Source organism: Phocoena phocoena, chromosome 16, assembly GCF_963924675.1.
Source record: "Phocoena phocoena chromosome 16, mPhoPho1.1, whole genome shotgun sequence".
Taxonomy (NCBI): Eukaryota; Metazoa; Chordata; class Mammalia; order Artiodactyla; family Phocoenidae; genus Phocoena; species Phocoena phocoena.
Window position 1 is genome coordinate 22,261,734 of NC_089234.1, and position 19,293 is coordinate 22,281,026.

The 19,293-nt window shown below is 43.9% G+C and overlaps 1 protein-coding gene across 4 annotated transcripts in view; it reads left to right on the forward strand.

The window, feature by feature from the left end:
- Positions 1 to 19,293, forward strand: part of SORCS1 (sortilin related VPS10 domain containing receptor 1) — a 573,760-nt gene that overhangs the window by 409,798 nt on the left and 144,669 nt on the right. For all 4 annotated transcript variants that reach the window (XM_065894238.1, XM_065894235.1, XM_065894236.1 and 1 more), the window contains exon 6: positions 2,205 to 2,269. In XM_065894238.1, the coding sequence (XP_065750310.1) occupies positions 2,205 to 2,269 (65 nt within the window). The remainder of the gene's footprint in view (positions 1 to 2,204; positions 2,270 to 19,293) is intronic.

Below are 19,293 nucleotides of genomic sequence, written 5' to 3' on the forward strand. Positions count from 1 at the left end.
AAAAAACCCTAAACAGACGGATAGAACCCTAGGACAAATGGTGGCAGCAAAGCTATACAGACAAAATCTCACACAGAAGCCTACACATACACAGTCACAAAAAGAAGAAAAGGGGAAAAAATCATAAATCTTGCTCTCAAAGTCCACCTCCTCAATTTGGGATGATTCGTTGTCTATTCATGTATTCCACAGATGCAGGGTACATCAAGTTGATTGTGGAGCTTTAATTCGCTGCTACTGAGGCTGCTGGGAGAGATTTCCCTTTCTCTTTGTTCTTACAGCTCCCAGGGTCTCAGCTTTGGATTTGGCCCCGCCTCTGCATGTAGGTCGCTGGAGGGTGTCTGTTCTTCGCTCAGACAGGACGGGGTTAAAGGAGCCGCTGATTCGGGGGCTCTGGCTCATTCAGGCCGGGGGGGAGAGAGGGGCACGGAGTGCGGGGCGGGCCTGCCGCGTCAGAGGCGGCGTGACGTTGCACCAGCCTGAGGCGCGCCGTGCGTTCTTCCGGGGAGGTTGTCCCTGGATCCTGGGACCCTGGCGGTGGCGGGCTGCACAGGCTCCCTGGAAGAGGGGTGTGGATAGTGACCTGTGCTCGCACACAGGCCCCTTGGTGGCGGCAGCAGCAGCCTTAGCGTCTCATGCCCGTCTCTGGGGTCCGCGCTTTTAGCCACGGCTCGCGCCTGTCTCTGGAGCTCCTTTAAGCAGCGCTCTTAATCCCCTCTCCTCGAGCACCAGGAAACAAAGAGGGAAGAAAAAGTCTCTTGCCTCTTAGGCAGGTCCAGACTTTTCCCCGGACTCCTTCCCGGCTAGCCGTGGCGCACTAACCCCTTCAGGCTGTGTTCACGCCGCTAACCCCAGTCCTCTCCCTGCGCTCCGACCGAAGCCCGAGCCTCAGCTTCCAGCCCCCACCCGCCCCAGAGGGTGAGCAGACAAGCCTCTAGGGCTTGTGAGTGCTGGTCGGCACCGATCCTCTTCGCGGGAAGCTCTCCACTTTGCCCTCCGCACCCCTGTTGCTGCACTCTCCTCCGTGGCTTCGAAGCTTCCCCCTTCTGCCACCCGCAGTCTCCGTCCGCGAAGGGGCTTCCCAGTGTGTGGAAACCTTTCCTCCTTCACAGGTCCCTCCCCCCGGTGCAGGTGCTGTCCCTATGCTTTTGTCTCTGTTTTTTCTTTTTTTCTTTTACCCTACACAGGCACGTGGGGAGTTTCTTGCCTTTGGGGAAGTCTGAGGTCTTCTGCCAGCGTTCAGTAGGCGTTCTGTAGGAGTTGTTCCACATGTAGATGTATTTCTGATGTATTTGTAGGGAGGAAGGTGATCTCCATGTCTTACTCCTCCGCCATCTTGAGGGTCCTCTCCAAGGCATTTTATTTATTTATTTATTTATTTATTTATTTATTTATTTATTTATTTATTTATTTTTGCGATACGCGGGCCTCTCACTGTTGTGGTCTCTCCCGTTGCGGAGCACAGGCTCCAGACGCGCAGGCTCAGCAGCCATGGCTCATGGGCCCAGCCGCTCCGTGGCATGTGGGATATTCCTGGACCGGGGCATGAACCCGTGTGCCCTGCATTGGCAGGCGGACTCTCAACCACTGCGCCACCAGGAAAGCCCTCCAAGGCATTTTAAATAGACTTGTATTTTACTTACACTGTAATTTCTGGCACATATCGTAATATGGGTGCATCTGTATTTCCCACTCACACAGGTTCAACAATACAGAGAATGGTCACTCTAGGCTGTTCTGGCCACTACGTTGGTTGGGTCATGTGGTCTGTTCATAGGATAGTAGTAGGTAGTTCTGCAAATTTCAAATGAAAACATTAACTAGATCAGTTTGCTGTGTGTAAATCACTGCTCAAGTCACCCAGGTAAAGCAGCTTGCCTGTCATCTGCCTGACAACTCTTGAAAGTTTAATATACTGTCAGTGAGACTGTTACATATGACATGCATGGCACTCATTTGCAAGTCGGAGTTAATAACACACAGTATCCTTGCCACAGTCAAGCCTGGCCTTCATCAAGTAAAGGATTTTTTGTAGGTTTTATTTGAAGTGAAAATTGTACTGTCAGGCTATATCAGTAAATACACTAGATGTATCCTAAGGATGTGGCTTTAGAATCCCGTGAGCATTAGTAGTTTGTGGGCTCAGCTGAGTTTCCCTGAGGCACATGGGAATTCATTAATGTTGATGTTTCTCCATCATTTAGGTCTGTGATGGGGTCGAACAAGGAACCAGATCTTGTGCATCTCGAGGCCAGAACTGTGGATGGTCGTAAGTAAAGCAACTTTAGTAAAGCAACTTTTCCACAAAGTTAATAGTAATTAATTTTATCGGTCTGCCATGAATCGCATCTGTGTTAAGGGAAATCACAGTGGCGATCATCAATAACCTGAGTTGTTTGGACCTGAGGACTTTTTTTTTGGCCTCAGTTACCTAGAGTTGTCTTAATAATTCTCTACAACTCTCATCCAGTCAAGGGGTTTTTCTTTGCAGGAGATGATAAAATTCCAAAATTTCTTATTTTTTAAGTAAACACTTGTTATTATTGCATTATCGCTGCTCTTTTGTTTTGATTTGTTTTGCCAGTTTCCTTATTTTATCAGATATCATCCAGGCAATGCCTCACTGTCTAGTGGGAGATTGACCAAATACTTGGAAAGGGCTTGTAGAAGAGCATCATCCTGTCTGTCCCCCATCGTAAGCGGCAGGAGGCAAAAGTCAGTTGGTGGTTCTGAACATCCCTAGTTAGGTTGGCTACAGTGAAAGACTGTGTTTCCTATGGACGTTTTGGCTTCAGCACACGATGGAGAGCAAAGCTGAAGATCCACAATCCGAAGCCATGTCTGCATGACTCACAAGTTCACTCACTCACTGTGTGACCTTGAAAAAGTTACTTAAACTCTTTATGCCTCCATTTCTTCACTGTAAATTAAAGAAGTTAATAATAATGATTCCTAAAGTAGCTAATATTTACTAAGCACTTGCCCTGTACCAAGAATTATGCTAAGGCCTTTCTATACTTTATCACAATTAATCTTCACTACAATTCATAGGTGGTGGTTCCCATTTTACAGATGAAGAAACCAAGGCATAGAAAGTTTAAGTAATATATTTAAACAACAACAACATGGATTTCCTTCCCCTTCGTTGTTCCTGAGGTTCTCCAGGAGGGCTAAGCCTTTCAGGGGGTACTACTAGGGAACTACAGGTGAAAGGGAAAAAGGAAAAAGAGAAAAGGGGGTAATGCGTAGAAGGAAAATAGTTGAGGGGAGAAAACCCAGGTGAAAAGAAAGAGGTCTCAAGTGCAGAGAAAAGGAAGAGAACAGACTCTGCAGTTACCACAGTGCCAAGAGGCTGGTCGAAGTTGTTCAGCACTGAGCCAGAGGGTGATAATCTAATTTTTGAGACCTCCTCTGTTTTAAAAATATCCCTCGCTATTCACACACTTCATCATCACCGACACTGAGCCTGTCCGCTTGCCCTCCACTTTTCTGATGCAAAGGCAAATGATACCCATGGTTTACCAGCTCACAGCTCAAAGAAGCTGGTCACCCCTGCCATCCAGACTCTCCAGAAACCACACCTACTCCATTACTATGTGCGCACAGGGAGATATTTTTATCTCCAGAGGTTTCTTTCCCCCTTTGGGGAATGAATATATTCTTTGGCAGAATCAGTGTGGGATAGATCAGCGTCCAAGCTGACCATCTCCTTTCTGCTTTATAAACTCAGGCAGAGCTCTGATATCTAATGTGCCCAGATTATACCTGACACAGAATAATCTCAACAGTTTAGAGCTGCTTTCCCACCTCTTTTGTTTGTTTGTTTGTTTGTTTGCGGTACGCGGGACTCTCACTGCAGTGGCCTCTCCCGTTGCGAGCATAGGCTCTGGACGCGCAGGCTCAGCGGCCATGGCTCACAGGCCCAGCCGCTCCGCGGCACGGGGGATCCTCCCGGACCGGGGCACGAACTCGCGTCCCCTGCATCGGTAGGCGGACCCTCAACCACTGTGCCACCAGGGAAGCCCCCCACTTCTTTATAAAGTGTGCTCTCTCTGGTGGTGACCAGAGCTGATAATATTATCTTGGATGCCATGGTTCAGTTCTCAGTACACAGTAGCCAGAGCTGTCTTAAGTCAGAAGTTGCCATGCCGTCTGTTTAGAGCTTCGTTTTAGTTCCCATTGCTCTAGTAATAAAGAACACAGTTCTCACCTTTACCCGTAGCTGCAGCGTAATCTGCCGCCTGCCCACTTCCTCAGCCTCATCTCACTCTGTGGCCTCCTCGGTCATCACCTGCAGGCCTTTGGGTTTGCGTTCAATTCTTAGAAACTGCGAAGTTCTATGTCTCCATAACAAGACTCTAATACCTACTCTTTCCTCTGCTTGGAATACCTTTCTTTATTCCCTCTTCCCTGACCAATTCAGTGTAACGTATTACTGAAGATGGTTCAGGTTAAGATTAAGCATCATTTCTAATTTTTTTAACTTTTTGAAATAATCTTAGGCTCACAGAGAAGTTGCAAAATAATAGTATGGAGTTCCCCTGAACCCTTCACCCAGCTTCCCCCAATGATAACATCCAGAATAACCGTAGAACTAGATCAAATCCAGGGAGAGCATCCACTTCTTAAGGAAGTCTTTCTCGAAGTCCTAATCTAAACCAGTTTATTTTGTTTGCTTTCATCCAACTCTATTATTTTTCTTTATTGTATTCATCTTAGTTTGAAATTACACATTCCATTTGATCACAAGTTTTCCTCTCCACCAGCCTATTAAGTTCTATGTGTGCAGGAGCCAAGTATACCTTTGCTCAGTATTGCATCTCCAGCACATTCTACAGTGTCTACATGCAGATGGAGCTTAATAAATATTTATTGAATGAATGAACACATAGTTGACCAATTGTCAGGGTTACCAGCTGGCTACCTAACCTCACTTACCAGGTTATCTGATAAATTTAGAGCATTGCATCTCAAACTTGAACATGCATATGACCCACCCAGGGATCTTGTTAAAATGTGGATTCTGATTCAGTAAGGGCCCAAGAGTGCAGGTGAAGCCGATGCCTCTGGTCTGTGGAACACGCTTATAGTAACAAAGTCCCACAACGAAAGACTAATGAAAGAGCTTTAGGGTCTGTCTCCCATGACTACACCCCTTGTTTAGAAAGCTCTGGATGGAATTGGTAGCATCCCAGGTTGATCTTATTTTCAAGCTTTGGGAGATAATGCTGCTTTCTGGCTTGTGTCATTTAATGCACATTACCCCGTATTCTGAAAACAACACGGCTGTCGCTTTCCCTGATCGGCACGTTTTCTCTCACCCAACATTATTCCTGTGCTCCCTGCAGGCACGGAGGGTGATAATGCCAAACTGTCATCTCAGGCTCAGCTTTCACAAGGCATGAAATATATCCGTTCTAATTTTATTTATTTTATTTTACTTTTCAGCAAAGACAGCATCTTCAAAAACTATCCAAGTGTGAAAATTCAATAAAGGGATTTAATCTGAAAAGTTATCCCTGTCAAAACAAAACAAAACAAAACCTACCAATTGAAATAAAGGATCTAAGCATAACTCCTGACCTGACTAAATATAAAAATCAATGAGATTTTCTCAGTATCATATTCCCTCTGTGTGTCTGTCTGTCTGTTTGTCGTTCTCCAAGAGAGTCAGTAAACATGGCTTTAGGTCAAAGAAACAGGAGGAGGAAGGAAAGAACATGGAGAGAGGTCAGAGTAGCAAGCTATTAGCAAATATAACTGAGAGTGTATTTATCAAAATCAGACTCCAGGGCTTCCCTGGTGGCGCAGTGGTTGAGAGTTCGCCTGCCAATGAAGGTGACACGGGCTCGTGCCCCGGTCCGGGAAGATCCCACGTGCCGCGGAGCGGCTGGGCCGGTGAGCCATGGCTGCTGAGCCTGCGCATCCGGAGCCTGTGCTCCGCAACGGGAGAGGCCACAACAGTGAGAGGCCCGCATACCGCAAAAAAAAAAAAAAAAAAAAAAAATCAGACTCCAGGCTGGTCATTTGCTCCAAGAAATGCAGTATCTCTATGTTATCTCTCTCCGCATTCCAGAATTGGGATCCCTCTTTTTTCTCCATCCTTTCATTACTGTTTAGTATATGAAACCCATTGTTTATATTCTAGGCCATACATCTGGTAGGGTGTATGCCAAAATAATATGATTTTTTTTTTTTACTTTGTAACAAGTAATTTTTTTCTGATTTTAATGGGTTTAGGAATTTTGTAGACAATGCACTGAGACATGTGACACAGAAAAAAATCCCTCCTTGCTTATTTTGCTTATCGCCATGGGGTGGATGGCAAATGCTTATGTGGGCTTGTTATTCGAAGTTTAGTTTTAGTGTCATTTCAAATCTCCCTGGATTACGTTTTATAATTAATTTCTGTTTCAATTGAAGTCTCCATATTTGAGGGGAGTTGAGCTCTGGAAAGCTTTTGCTCTACGAAGGTCTGTGACCTACACAAACATTTCTTGCCAACTGTGCTCTGAAATCTGGATGTTTCGTAGTTAACAACCACGACAAGGATGTTATTCTTTCTTGTACTACCTCTCTGCCTTGGGAAGCAAGCTGAAGAGAGTAACCTAAATTACAGTCAGTCACAGGAAGTATTATTGGAATATTATTGGATGTGGCATTTGTTATTGGCCCCTGTGTTCAACCGAGGACAAATTGACAGGTCCTCATCCAGTAAACAGAGATTTTACTGTTTAAATACCCTGTGTGTGTGTGTATGTTTGCATGTGCACACGCCTTGTGTGCACCTAATACATTAAAACTGCTACCGAGTACATTATAATAATAAAAAGGAAACCTACATTCTGTTGATTTACCTAATATAGGTATAGGTGTGTGTGTGTGTGTGTGTGTGTGTGTATGTATGTAATCTACGTAGTTAGAGAGAAAACGTTGACCCAACTCTTGGATTGAAATCTTTGTGAAAAACTGTATCTTATTTAATCTTGGTTCCATTCACAAAACGTAGCTCAGAGCCTGGCACATTGATGTGTGTTGACTTAATAAATATCTGTGTGTGTCACCATTGGGCACGTCTTCTTACAGAAGGGCCTTTAACCATAGGGTGTGTAGAGTCCCTTAGGGCTAATGGACGAGCATGAGAAACTCATGACTCCCTGAAATTGTATGCCAGTATGTATATGTAATTTGGAGGAAAAGAATATAAGTTTTTTTTGTGTGGTACGCGGGCCTCTCACTGCTGTGGCCTCTCCCGTTGCGGAGCACAGGCTCCGGACGCGCAGGCTCAGCGGCCATGGCTCGCAGGCCCAGCCGCTCCGCGGCATGTGGGATTTTCCCAGACCGGGGCACGAACCCGTGTCCCCTGCATCGGCAGGCGGACTCTGAACCACTGCGCCACCAGGGAAGCCCCAAGAATATAACTTTTATCAGAATTCTCTGCGTGGTAATTACACATGGGTCTACAGTTTTATATTTATGCTCACCTATATGCATCATCTTGTAAGACAACCTGCAGTACCAAGTTTGAGCTTTATTGCTTCTCCCTTTTACTTCTGAAATGAAAGACCTGGCCAGTGACCTGAATTTTTTCTGTACTTGTAGTGATCCGTGCCAGCAGGGACAGGGGACAATTACTGGTCTCCATGTCTATATGCTTGAGTGACTAACCTTGTAACAACTTGCCATAGGACTAATCTCTTTCACTGGAGAAAAACAACCTTGGCCCTTTAACCAGCTATGAAAAAGACTGCCCCCAAACCGTTTCTGAAACGAAACTCAAACCAGCATTTTATAAGCTGAGATAAAAATCAAAGGAAAATCACAACTTTGTATAGCCACCATCTCACTAATTCTTGTTGTGGGTAGGAACTGGACATCTCATTTCTGCTTTTCACTTTCCACCCCTCCAATCGAATTTCCATATTGAACGGCATGCATATCAATATCTGGATAAGGCGAGCACTGCTGAGATACTGCGGGAAGGCGATAGAGACCTCAGTTCTCATCAGTCCCCAGTATATTAGCAATGAAATGGTTTGAGTTTACACTATAAGCATTAATTACTTTTATACCACCAGAAGTAGCAACGATGACAATAAAAAGATAAGTAGTATTCCAGTGTATCAAGGGAAAAGTAGGTCCACTTCCTGACTTCATTCTCATTCCCCAAAGTTGGTAATTTTATTTATTTTTTAAAAAATATTTATTTAGGCTGCACCGGGTCTTAGTTGCGGCATGTGGGATCTTTACTTGCAGCATGCGGACTCTTAGTTGTGGCACGCATGCAGGATCTAGTTCCCTGACCAGGGATCGAACCCAGGCCCCCTGCATTGGGAGCACGGAGTCTTACCCCCGAACCACCAGGGAAGTCCCCAAAGTTGGTATTTTTTAAAAAAATATGTCTTCTGTATTATTCCAGAAATTGTTTAGGCTTATGCTGATAAATATGTATGTGTGTACACATACACACTCACAAATATTCATGTTGTAAAACTATTATGCGGGTGAATCAGTAGCAAGTTAAAAATCTTTCTATATCAGTGTATATATATGTAGCCACTTCATGGCTAATAACTACATAGGAACCCCATTATACAGCCAACTATAATTTTGTTAATCACATCTCATTAATAGATATATAGATGTTTGGCTATTTCAAAGAGTGTTGATACATACATGTACGCACATATTACCTATGTGGTTAATAAGCATTCAGACGTGTTTAGGGAGCAAGCACTGCTCAAAGAAAAATTACTGACGGGAAATCCCTGGGATTTCCCTGGGAAATCCAAGAATGTGTACATTTTTAATTTTTATAGGCATTGTCACATTTCCCTCTGAAATAGATACATCATTGCATACTCTCTAAATATGAGAATGCCTATGTTTACGTACCCTCAATAGTCCAGGTTGTTATGAGAATTTTTTTAAACATAGCCTGTCTGATGAGCAAAAATGTGGCATATCCTTATTGTTTTAATTTGTATTTATTTACTTAGGAGTGAGGTTAAGAATTTGTATTTATTTTTCTTGGTTATTTGTATTTCCTCTTCAATGACCCTTCAAAAGCTATCAAATCTCTTTAATGTTCTAGAGAAGAATGTTATGCATTATTTGCATTTTTATGCAAATCTAAAACATATCAAACTTGCCACTCCAGCTCTAGTACACCAATTGGCATTATTAGACCCCATGTTTCATAGCCTTCTTTTACCTTCTTTTTCAATCAGTTAATATATTAATCACTTCTAGGGTGGGGCCCGGGAAGAGGTTAGAAGTTTCCACTTCTGGTCAGTTTCAGATTCTGATAGCTCCCCGCCACTGAAGCCGAATCTGGCCTCTGTACCCCAACACCGAATTAAATCTTGGAGACAGAGTTTTGGGTGAAGTAGAAAAGAATAGTTTTATTGCTTTGCCAGGCAAAAGGGGCCACAGCAGGCTAATGCCCTCAGAACTGTGTGTCCCGGCCTGTAGGGGGTAGTGAGGAGTTTTATTGCAATGGTTCAAAGAGGAGGGTGTGATCAGCTCATGGACATTCTTCTGACTGGTTGGTGGGAAGGTAAGTGGGAATTAGCATCATCAACCTTCTGGTTCCAGCAGGTCTGGGGTCTAAGTGCTTATGGGCAGCATACCATTAAATTCTCCCACCTGGTGGGGATTTCAGTATCTGCAAAACAGCTGTTATGTATATCCCTTGAGAGGAGAACCAGGACCCTGCCCCAAGGCTGCACTATTGTTTCTTGACTGGTCCTCCCTTGTCTCTGCATCCCCTCCCTTCCCTAATGAGCAACCATTTGAACCTGCCTGTTGGAGCTCAGGGAAGGTCTTGGAGGCTGAATGAAGCCTATTTCCTGTAATCAAGAAATGGGGCCACAGAAAGTGTTTTGTGTCCAGGAGCCCCACAGGGTCCTGCTTGGTTTCTTCACTTCCCCACACGTTTACCAAATGCCTTCTCACCTCTCCTCCCCTGTGCTTAAATCAAGCTTCCAGACTTGGAGAGTCCAGTCGCACCTACTGACCTTGGAGAGGCAGCAGGGAGTGGTGGTGTGAAGTGAGATCTTAATCCCCTGCCCAGGAATTGAACCTGGGTAGCTTGGATGAAAACCAGGAATCCTAACCACCACACCCCCTGGCTCTTGCCCCCAGTGAAAAATGCATTTCTCACAGAGGCAAAAACTGTAAAAACACGTACAAAGTTTATTATTAGAGACACAGCACAACAAGTGGGAGAGCACACAGAGAAAGTTTGTTAAGACAGAAGTAAGGCAGAGATGCACACCCAGAGAGAAAGGGTTTGGGCGTCCTCCCTTAATGAGGAGTGCAGTTAGTCAGAAACTAGGCAGAGATACACACCCAGAGAAGAGTGTGGGCTCACGGGCCCAGCCGCACTGCGGCATGTGGGATCTTCTCGGACCGGGGCACGAACCCGTGTCCCCTGCATTGGCAGGTGGACTCTCAACCATTGCGCCACCAGGGAAGCCCTAAAGAGGTGATTTAAATCGCTTATTAGGACAGTCCTTCTGGGTCTTTGTTTATCTTTGGCCAATTATCTTGTTTCTTTTTTCACACCTGAGTGGTCCTAGGAGGCTCCCCAACATGCATGTGCAACTATTTGCTAAGATGGATCCCACCACAGAGGCCTGTGGGTACATGTCCACACATATTATGGGGTGATGCCCCCTCCCTTTTTGACCCCCAAGGAGCCTTCCTGCACATGTGCAGATAGGGAAGTTTTCCTTGACCTTAGGAGTGGTCATCTTATCTCTTTACTTCAGCAGAGCTCAGCTTCTGCCACTAGCTTTGTCCTTGGAATGTCTGGGTGAGAACAAAGCTTCAGTTTTACTCCACTTGACAAACACCAGCTGTCCAGCGCAGGGGCCCGTCTATCTCCTACCTCACCTTCCCCCTGAGAGACATGAACCCCAAGAAATCTTTGCTGGGAGCATGAGGGACGATGGGCTGGCTTCTGTCGCTTCCTCAGGCTGGCAAGGGACTCATAGACCGTATCTAGTTGGGGTCATGGAGCTCTCGCCCTGTCTCATTAAGGGACCCCAGGGTGACTTACGCTGGTATTCTGGCAGGATCTGTTCTGAGGAGTGGCTGAAATCTCTGCAGCACCATTATCCTGATGTGAAACTGTTGCAATCTGAAAGAGACAAACTTACCAAGTTTGCAAATATTGTAAATATCAGTAAAAGAATCATTGTAACCAGTGGCCAAAGCAGGAGTAAGAACCAAGTTATATTTGGTAACAATTTTTGATCCTGGTCCAGATAGAGTCAGCGCTTGGGTTACCCTGCCCAAAGGAATGGAGCCATTTGGTGTGGTCATATATATTTTTTGATGTCTTTTTTTATTAGCCTAGTGTTATTGATGTAGATACAACGGATTCAGAAGTAGTTGGAGGAGTGACAACCTGAACATTAATAGACAAAATAGATCTTTTTTTTTTTTTTCAGGAAGATAAGCCTGAAACCTAGTCTAGACCTGGCACTTTGAGGAGACCTGTAGTCAGGTAGCCAGCTGTCTAGTTTTATCCAAGTAGGTTTTAACCTTTGGTGTGGTATTAACACATAAACCAAAGCAGTTGTCACAGTTAATGATTTTAGTGTTTTTCTAGGTATGAGAAAGGTGAGAATTTGGGCTCATAAAAATCCTTACCTGAAAATATCTAACCATCTGAAGGCCTGTTTGGTCAGTTTTTTCCCAGAGCACACAATGCCTCATTCCTGATCTCCACCCTGAACTCCTTTCAGGGGGGCATTGAAGGTCAGCAGCTGCAGCAGCTTCAGGTTTAATCTTTGCAGAGGCAGACAGCACGTGCCAGTTTCCTGTCGGCAGGGCCCCTCCATGGTCATAAACTTGACCGTGGTTGGGGGGCATTTTATGACTGTTTTGTCCCACAGTGCTAGGAATGCTCAGTGTGCCATTACTGGACTAGGCCTTGTGAGTAGCCAAAAGTCTTTGGACCTCCTGCTTTACTAGTCTCTTACGGTCTAGGAAAATATTCCCTCTTGGTGCTTCTTCCTGTATCTACAGTTTCACTCTTACAGTCATTGATCTCATATGGGACTATATACCATCATTTTATCGGAGGCTCAGTCACACATTTGGTAATGTAAGAAACAACAATTTTGTAAAACAGGCAAAAATAGAAATAATACAGCTAGCAGTATTAGTAAGGTCATAAGTAAGAATTCAAGTTAAGAAATTTTCATTAGGTACAGCCTAGTACATCCCCAGCTTGTCTGGCTTAGTCTATTTTTCACCAGGCCTTATCTTTAAGGGAAGTTGTATACATTGGCATTGTCCATAAGGCATTTAGCCCAATTTCCTAGTGTTACCAGGCTCCTTATCCTTAGCATAGTCTAATTGTTTCTTTAAACTTGAATGACTGTAGCCTGCTGTTAATCTCCTGGTTGTAGATCATGGAGCATCTGATCTTTATCCAAAGATTGATTACAAAGTTAGGCTTCAGAAACAAACTTAGAGTGTCCCTTTAGTAACTCAATTAAAACTTGTAACTATAACATAACAGCAAGGAACTATCTGGGAAGTGAGTCTTAGTAAACACAGAACTTAACTAATGAAACTACGATGATATTTAGTGAAACATAATTTTTTCTAATTACCCCCATTTTTATTAAACACACCCAAGGGCTTCCCTCGTGGTGTGGTGGTTAAGAATCTGCCTGCCAATGCAGGGGACACGGGTTCGAGTCCTGGTCTGGGAAGAGCACATATGTCTTCCCATAGTGCTGACTGTTTAATCTACAGCTATTGTTGACCCATTTTAAATTCCCTGGTTTAGGAGTAGACCATTGCCATGCTACAGGACATCAGGGTGGCAAAAGTCTGACAATGGGGGGGTTAATCTCGTAGAAGCAGAATGAACTTTCTCTACGTGTGCCATAATCTTCATAGATCATTGTGAAATAATACTTAACCAAAGTAACAAAAGATTTCAAAAGCAAATATAAATCATTTAAAGGCAACGAAATTTACACAGTCTGTTATCAAAAGCAGCATTTCTCTTAATATAGAGAGAGAACCAAATTTCAATCTGGTACCAGCTTACTGTTAATAGCAAAATTTATTTACCTAATTCATTTCAATTTAGTCTTAATCAGTCTTAACAACGTACCAAATTTTTTTTCATAGTTCCTTTTCCACAAAACTTTTATCACTTCCTGGATCCATATTATCAATAACTTGCCCATTTTTTTTCATCTGTAAACAACTAACTGTAGGACAAATTTATTATCATCACTTTCCCCAACAAAAATATCTCCAGTCTTTATATCTTCTGGCCAACAACATATATCCTACTTGCTTTACGCACTGAAATGCTTCTCTTGTCACTTCGGTAGCTTTGATTACGTATTATAATTTTTAACCCTTAAAAACCCATGACCTCTAGTGAAAACCAAGAAGAAACCAGGTGTAACTGTTTGTCATACTGGCGTTTTCTGATTATCAAACTCAAGATCACATTCCATAACCTCTAAAAACATGTATTTTTCCAAAGCACATTTTTTTTTCTCAGTGTGGTACAAGGCGTGTGTCAAATAAACCCAGACATCTTTAGTTTCTGTCTTGTATTTAGAATTGTTTGATTTGTGAGCACTTACTTTTCTTTTCTAAGCCAGTTAAATAGAGCTCATTTACAAATTTACTTCAGCAATATTATGCGAAGACAAAGACACATGCTGAGACATACATATATCCAGACAGAGATCTCATAGTTTCCCTCTTGAGGCTTAAATTGTCTCTTTGCCTGTTTTTTTTTTTTTTTTTTTGACTTGAAGTTTCACTAAGCCACCCAAGGCCGAAGTCTCAGGCAAAGTGGGCTGTGTTTGTTTCCCAAGGACATGATAAGAGTTAACCTCAAGCTTTCTCCTAGGCATATTTTTATTCTCTCAGGGTCAGAATTTTGAAAATAAACCAAAAAGCATTTTAACAAGCTAGATTTCTCTAATTGCACATGCAAAACGAACCGGTTTTACAATTTAAAAAAAAGCTTTATTTTAACCAGTTTTCTCCAGAGTCTAAAGAATATTGTGGCCATATTGTCAAAAAAAAATTACCTTTCCTTTCTGTAGTCATAGTTTCATAGCTAAAATATGACCGCATAGTGCTAAAACTGGCCCTAATAACGGGCAGACTGGCTGATAAAATGTTGTCCAAGCAGGGATTGTTTCTGTGGGGAGCTGGGGTCTCAGTTTGATCAGAAGAATCTCTGGAGGAGTGAGGGAACTTGCAAGAGTGGGGGAAACTTGGTTCCCCCCTGAGAGTTGGGAGAAGTTAGAGGGGGTCATTTAGAATGTTAGGAGAGATTTTCTGTTTCCTCAGGCTTTTGATTATGGAGCCACATAGAGCAGGATTATGATAAAAGGCCATGAAAACTTGAACATAGGGAACCTTAGTCCATTTTCCCATCCTGTGGCAATAAAGATCCAATTGCAAGATACCCATTTTCAGGCCATTTTCCATCCCCCAATTTATATAAAGGCCAGGCACTCTTACAGTAAAAATTAAGTTTCCAGTTCTTAAGGATATACTCCAGAGGTGTTTCTTCTGGCTTAGAAAGGGATCCTCCCATGTTGAGTAACCTGTGACTGAGAATAGAGAGTGATCCTAGAAATGTAACCCAACATCCTAGATACATTTAGGAGGCACCTGAAGGGACTTCAGAGCATCCCCTGAATTCCCTTCGACCTTATTGCTTGACGGGGTTTTGAGTGTCCTTTACTCCCCCACCGATTTCTAACCAGACGTCTCCAGTTGTTCTTGGTACCGTGCGCACAGTGTCCTCCTTTCGTACCTGGAGAGGACATTCAGACCAGTGTAGAACGTTTGCCAGGTTTCTCCTTGAGCTTTATAGGCAACAGATAAAGCCTGGGATGCCCGCTGCTTGGAAGTGGCCAGCCCAATAAGTAGTCCTTGGGCTGCCAAGGCCTGGAGTGAAGGGGGAACTCCTGGAGGAATTGGAGTTGGCCACAATGGAAAATGCCCCGGGGGTCAGGACCTGAGGATTTTACTTGACACTGAAAACAATGGGCTGGGCAGCAGAGAGGGTACACTTAGTCCTTCCCCCAGAGGGTGTTAAAATATCAGGTAAAAAGAAACCTTGCTGTGCAAGTAAGGTCGGAAAGAAAATCACAGAAGCGTGGGAGAGAGAGTGAAAGTCAGGAGTCTCCAGCCAGCGGTTTGGGCGCGACCTCTACTTTACCTTGAGCTCCCAGGCTTTGGCACCACTACCACTTTGTCTTTCTAGCAGTGTCCTTCTAACCCCATTTTTCATATTGCAAAAGTCTCTTAATTTCAAAGACTATTGATTTCAATTTGGCCTCTCTGACTTAGCAGCCTAAAGACGACCCTGAAAACCAACCAGGAAAGCATAAAATAAGAGAACATGAGCCTCCCCACACAGCAGTGAAAAACCTGACAGTGACAGTGCAGTAACAGGCTCAGCTGGGCAGCTTTCAAATTAGGTCCTTTGTATCCATTATGTGCTACTACTTCCCCTGCCTCCTGTGTGCTCACCCGTCTGTGAGAAAGTCTGTGTCCTTACCTCCCATCCTGAGGGAGAGAACACAGAGGTGCAGGACAGAAATTTGTCTTCTCCAGATCTTTTCTGTGTGTGTATGTTCTGAGAAAACTTTACTAATGGACCCTGAAGTTTGAATTTCACATAATTTTCACAGGTTGTGAACTGTTACCCTTCTTAGGACTTCTTTCAACCATTAAAAAATGTGAAAGTCATTCATAGTTCATGGGTCACACAAAAACAGATGACAGGCTGGGTTTGGATGGACCAGAGTTTGTGTCAACCTCTTAATTACATTGTTGCAAACACAGTTGAAGCCCACAGTGCCTTTTCCCAAATTGCATCTTCTGAAATGGGTGTCAATCATTCCTATTCATACCATTACCTTCTATTGTTTGTGTCTGTATCCCTAAACAGTGTATAATATTGATTTGCATATTTTGAACTTCATAGAAATGGTATCGTACTTTGGGTTCCCTTCTGCCTTGTCGCCCAGTACTTTGCGTGGCACTCTGTCCATGGTGCTGAGTGGAGCTGCAGTGCAGTCTTTTTCACTGCTGTATCGTTTTACAGGGTGTGACGATTCTGCCTATGTTATTCGTTCCTGTGCTAGTGAATGGGCACTTAGGTTGCTGCCTGCTAAAGTCCTTTCTTGACATGTCTCATCTCTTTTCACCTTCACCATGACCTTGTTAGATGTCCGGGTCTTAACTCTAGGACAAAGGACTGGGTTTCTCCTGGGTCTTCAGGCTCCCCCAGGACTCAGCAGCGACAGTCCATATAACATGCATGTGTGGCAATTTCTAAGGGTTTGAAAAATTCCTGTTTCTGACTCCTGCTTTAAAACAAGAACAAAAGGTAGCGTAAAGATCTTTCCACTTACTCATACCTCCCCCTCCTTTGCCCCATGTGTTCTCAAGCAACACGGATGCTAGGATCGTGCGTTATATTCCTATTATTTGGCTGGCGCCACTGCACTACTTACAACAACTCTTGGAGGCAGGACCTGTGATTATTTTCCTCACGTTAATTATGAGGAAAATGAGGCTTACAGTGACTAAATATTTTTGCCATTGCCACAGGCTAAAATTTGAAGCCAGGTCTGGTTCATTGCTGACCTATTTATTATCCATTCATTTGAAAAGCATTGCTGGACATCTGTGCTAGGCCAGCTGCCCTTCTAGGCGTGAACGGAGGATAGTAAGGGATGTTGCAAAGGCCCGACTCTCATAGAGCTTAACCTTCTGGTTAGGGGAGACAGGTTATAAACAGATGCATAGTGCCAGGTGATGGTATGTTGTAGGAAGCAAAACAAAGCAGAGTCTAGATAAAAAGTGACGGGGTGGGGCAGGGGCCGCTGTCAAAGAATCTCTGATAAGGTGGCATTTGGTGTTTCAGCCAAGTCCTTATGGAAGTAAGGGAAAGAGCTGGGTCTGCTGGGTGGAAGAGCATTGCAGACAGATGGAACATCACGTGTGAAGGATACGGAGTATGGGCATGTTTGGCGTGGCTGAGGTGTAGCTGGAATATAGAGAAGACAGACAAACGTGTCATCTCCTTCTGTTTATTTCACTATGGAAGGCAAGGATCATGTCTTATTGATCTTTATTGAGTATTTATCGTGTTCCAAGTATGATATTCAGTGTCGAGTGTGATGAAAATAGAAAGTTAGTAAGTGAAGAAATAGTGGTTTGGATATACCCATGTGTCTCAGAGGCTGTCCCTTGAACTGACCCTCTGTCCTGGCATTCATCATATAACACATGAACACATCTAAGTAAATAGTGCCCATCCCTCTCCCACAGAAAGCCCTGGAGAATACATGCTGTGTATTTTCTCCCCCATGCACAAAACTGCTTTCATTTCTTCCTCCCTTCCTTCCCTCCCTCCCTCCTTTCCACTTGGATTCCTGTTTTCTTTCTTTCCTACTATTTGTCCTTTTCCCTGTCTCTGTCTCTCCGTCTCCCACTCCTTTCTTTGTAAACTCAATTTGGAAAGTTACTGGAACAAACATGCTTCTCGGTTTTTCACGGCTGGGTGTGACCTTGCAGATAACTTCGTGTCTTTTCTTGGCGTAAACTGGAGTTCTAGTGTGACTTTCTCACAGAAGAGGTGACTGACATTCCCCAAGCCCGTCTCCCATCCTCTCTCATGCCCCCGTGCTCTGGCCCAGTGCTCTTGCTTTCTGGAGTGATGTCTCCCACCTTGTCACTGCTCCAAGCAACTTCCAGGCTTTTCTCAGCTCTTCCACGCAGCCTTCCCTGGGTGTCCCCACCCTCAGCCCTGCACAGGTAACTGTCCCTCTGTGACTTAGAGTCAATAGTAAAATAGTCTTTATATTCAGGTGTTCTATAGGCCATGAGGGCACAACAACTCTGTGTGATGCAAAGTAAAATAAATGCAGAGTCGCAGGAGAAGTCCTGACACAGAGTAATAATCCGTGGAGAGGTTTGAAGGTCAGATGCCCCTCACCTGAGGACCCACAGAACCTGCACCTGCACTCCTCCTAGGATACACTCACCCCACTGCATCATCCTTGGTGAAGGACTTTCTTTATTTCTACTAAATTACTTTGCCCTCCTGTCCTCTCTCATGTCTCCAGTTCCTAGCCCCATGCTTGACAAAAAATGTGTAATTCCAGAACTTTCCCTGTGGTAATCATGGCCTCCTGAACGTCCAAAGGCTAACAATATAAGACGACACTTAGAAAGTTATACTGGGCCCAAATCAAGAGATTGCCTAGAAGAAAGCAATGCCACAAGCTTATCTTGCCAAAGGAGGACATTTGATCTAAGTTTATAATTTTCACAGAAACTTCTTGTCCTCAGTATAGTCTTTCAGGGGTCAAGGCTGGAGTCTCACTTTTGAAGATCTCAGTTTCTAACTGGTACGTGCCACAGAGTGCCCTAGACCCCTGATGGGAATGAAGTTTCTATGAGCACAAGCTTGTTGATACATGTGTACACACACGTGTGTGTGTTTGTGTGTGTGTGTTGGGTGCAAATATGTAATAGGAATGTTCCAAACCAAATAATAGGACAGTAGAAAGAACAAGATAAAAATTTATATACAGATTATGGGCTTTAGAAACTGTTCTGCTTCAAAGTTGAAAATTAGCGGGGGATGGGAGAGAGCTTTAAAGTGTTCATGCTTGCCAGCCTAGTTTATGGTTTTATTTAAAATTCAGCTTTTATAATGTTCAAATATCATCCCTAAGTCTGGAGTTCTTTACCTGTAAAAAGTACCTTATTCTGGATTTTCTCCAAAGTTTAGAAGAGAAAAAGCATGGGGTCCATTCAGCACAGTTCCCGACTCAGAGGAGAGGTTGCTCTGGTTGTTTTGGAGGTTAATGCTGCTGTCACTATCAATGGAGCCATTGTGGGAAGGGAGAGGTCTGCCCAAGCCTCAGGAAAAACTCCACAGAAGGGCCCAGGAAGTATTTGGATAGGATCACAGGAAAGGAAAAGGCAGTTCAAACCAGGGGAGCTCTCTGAATGAACACAGGGTGTCAGCCAGGAATGCACCTGCTGTTTAAAAAGAGCGGAAGCCCCAGAGACACAGACTTCCCAGCAACATCACAGAGCTTTGTTCCCTTGGGCGAGAGTGAGAAGGGAAGAGGTTTCAGTGGGTAAAGGATGGTAAAGACCTTCGGATCTGAAAGTCAGTAGTCTGATTTTAACATCCTCCTTTGATCCTAAAATTCTAATAACCCACGTTTTATAGAGAAAAAGTCTGAAGCCTAG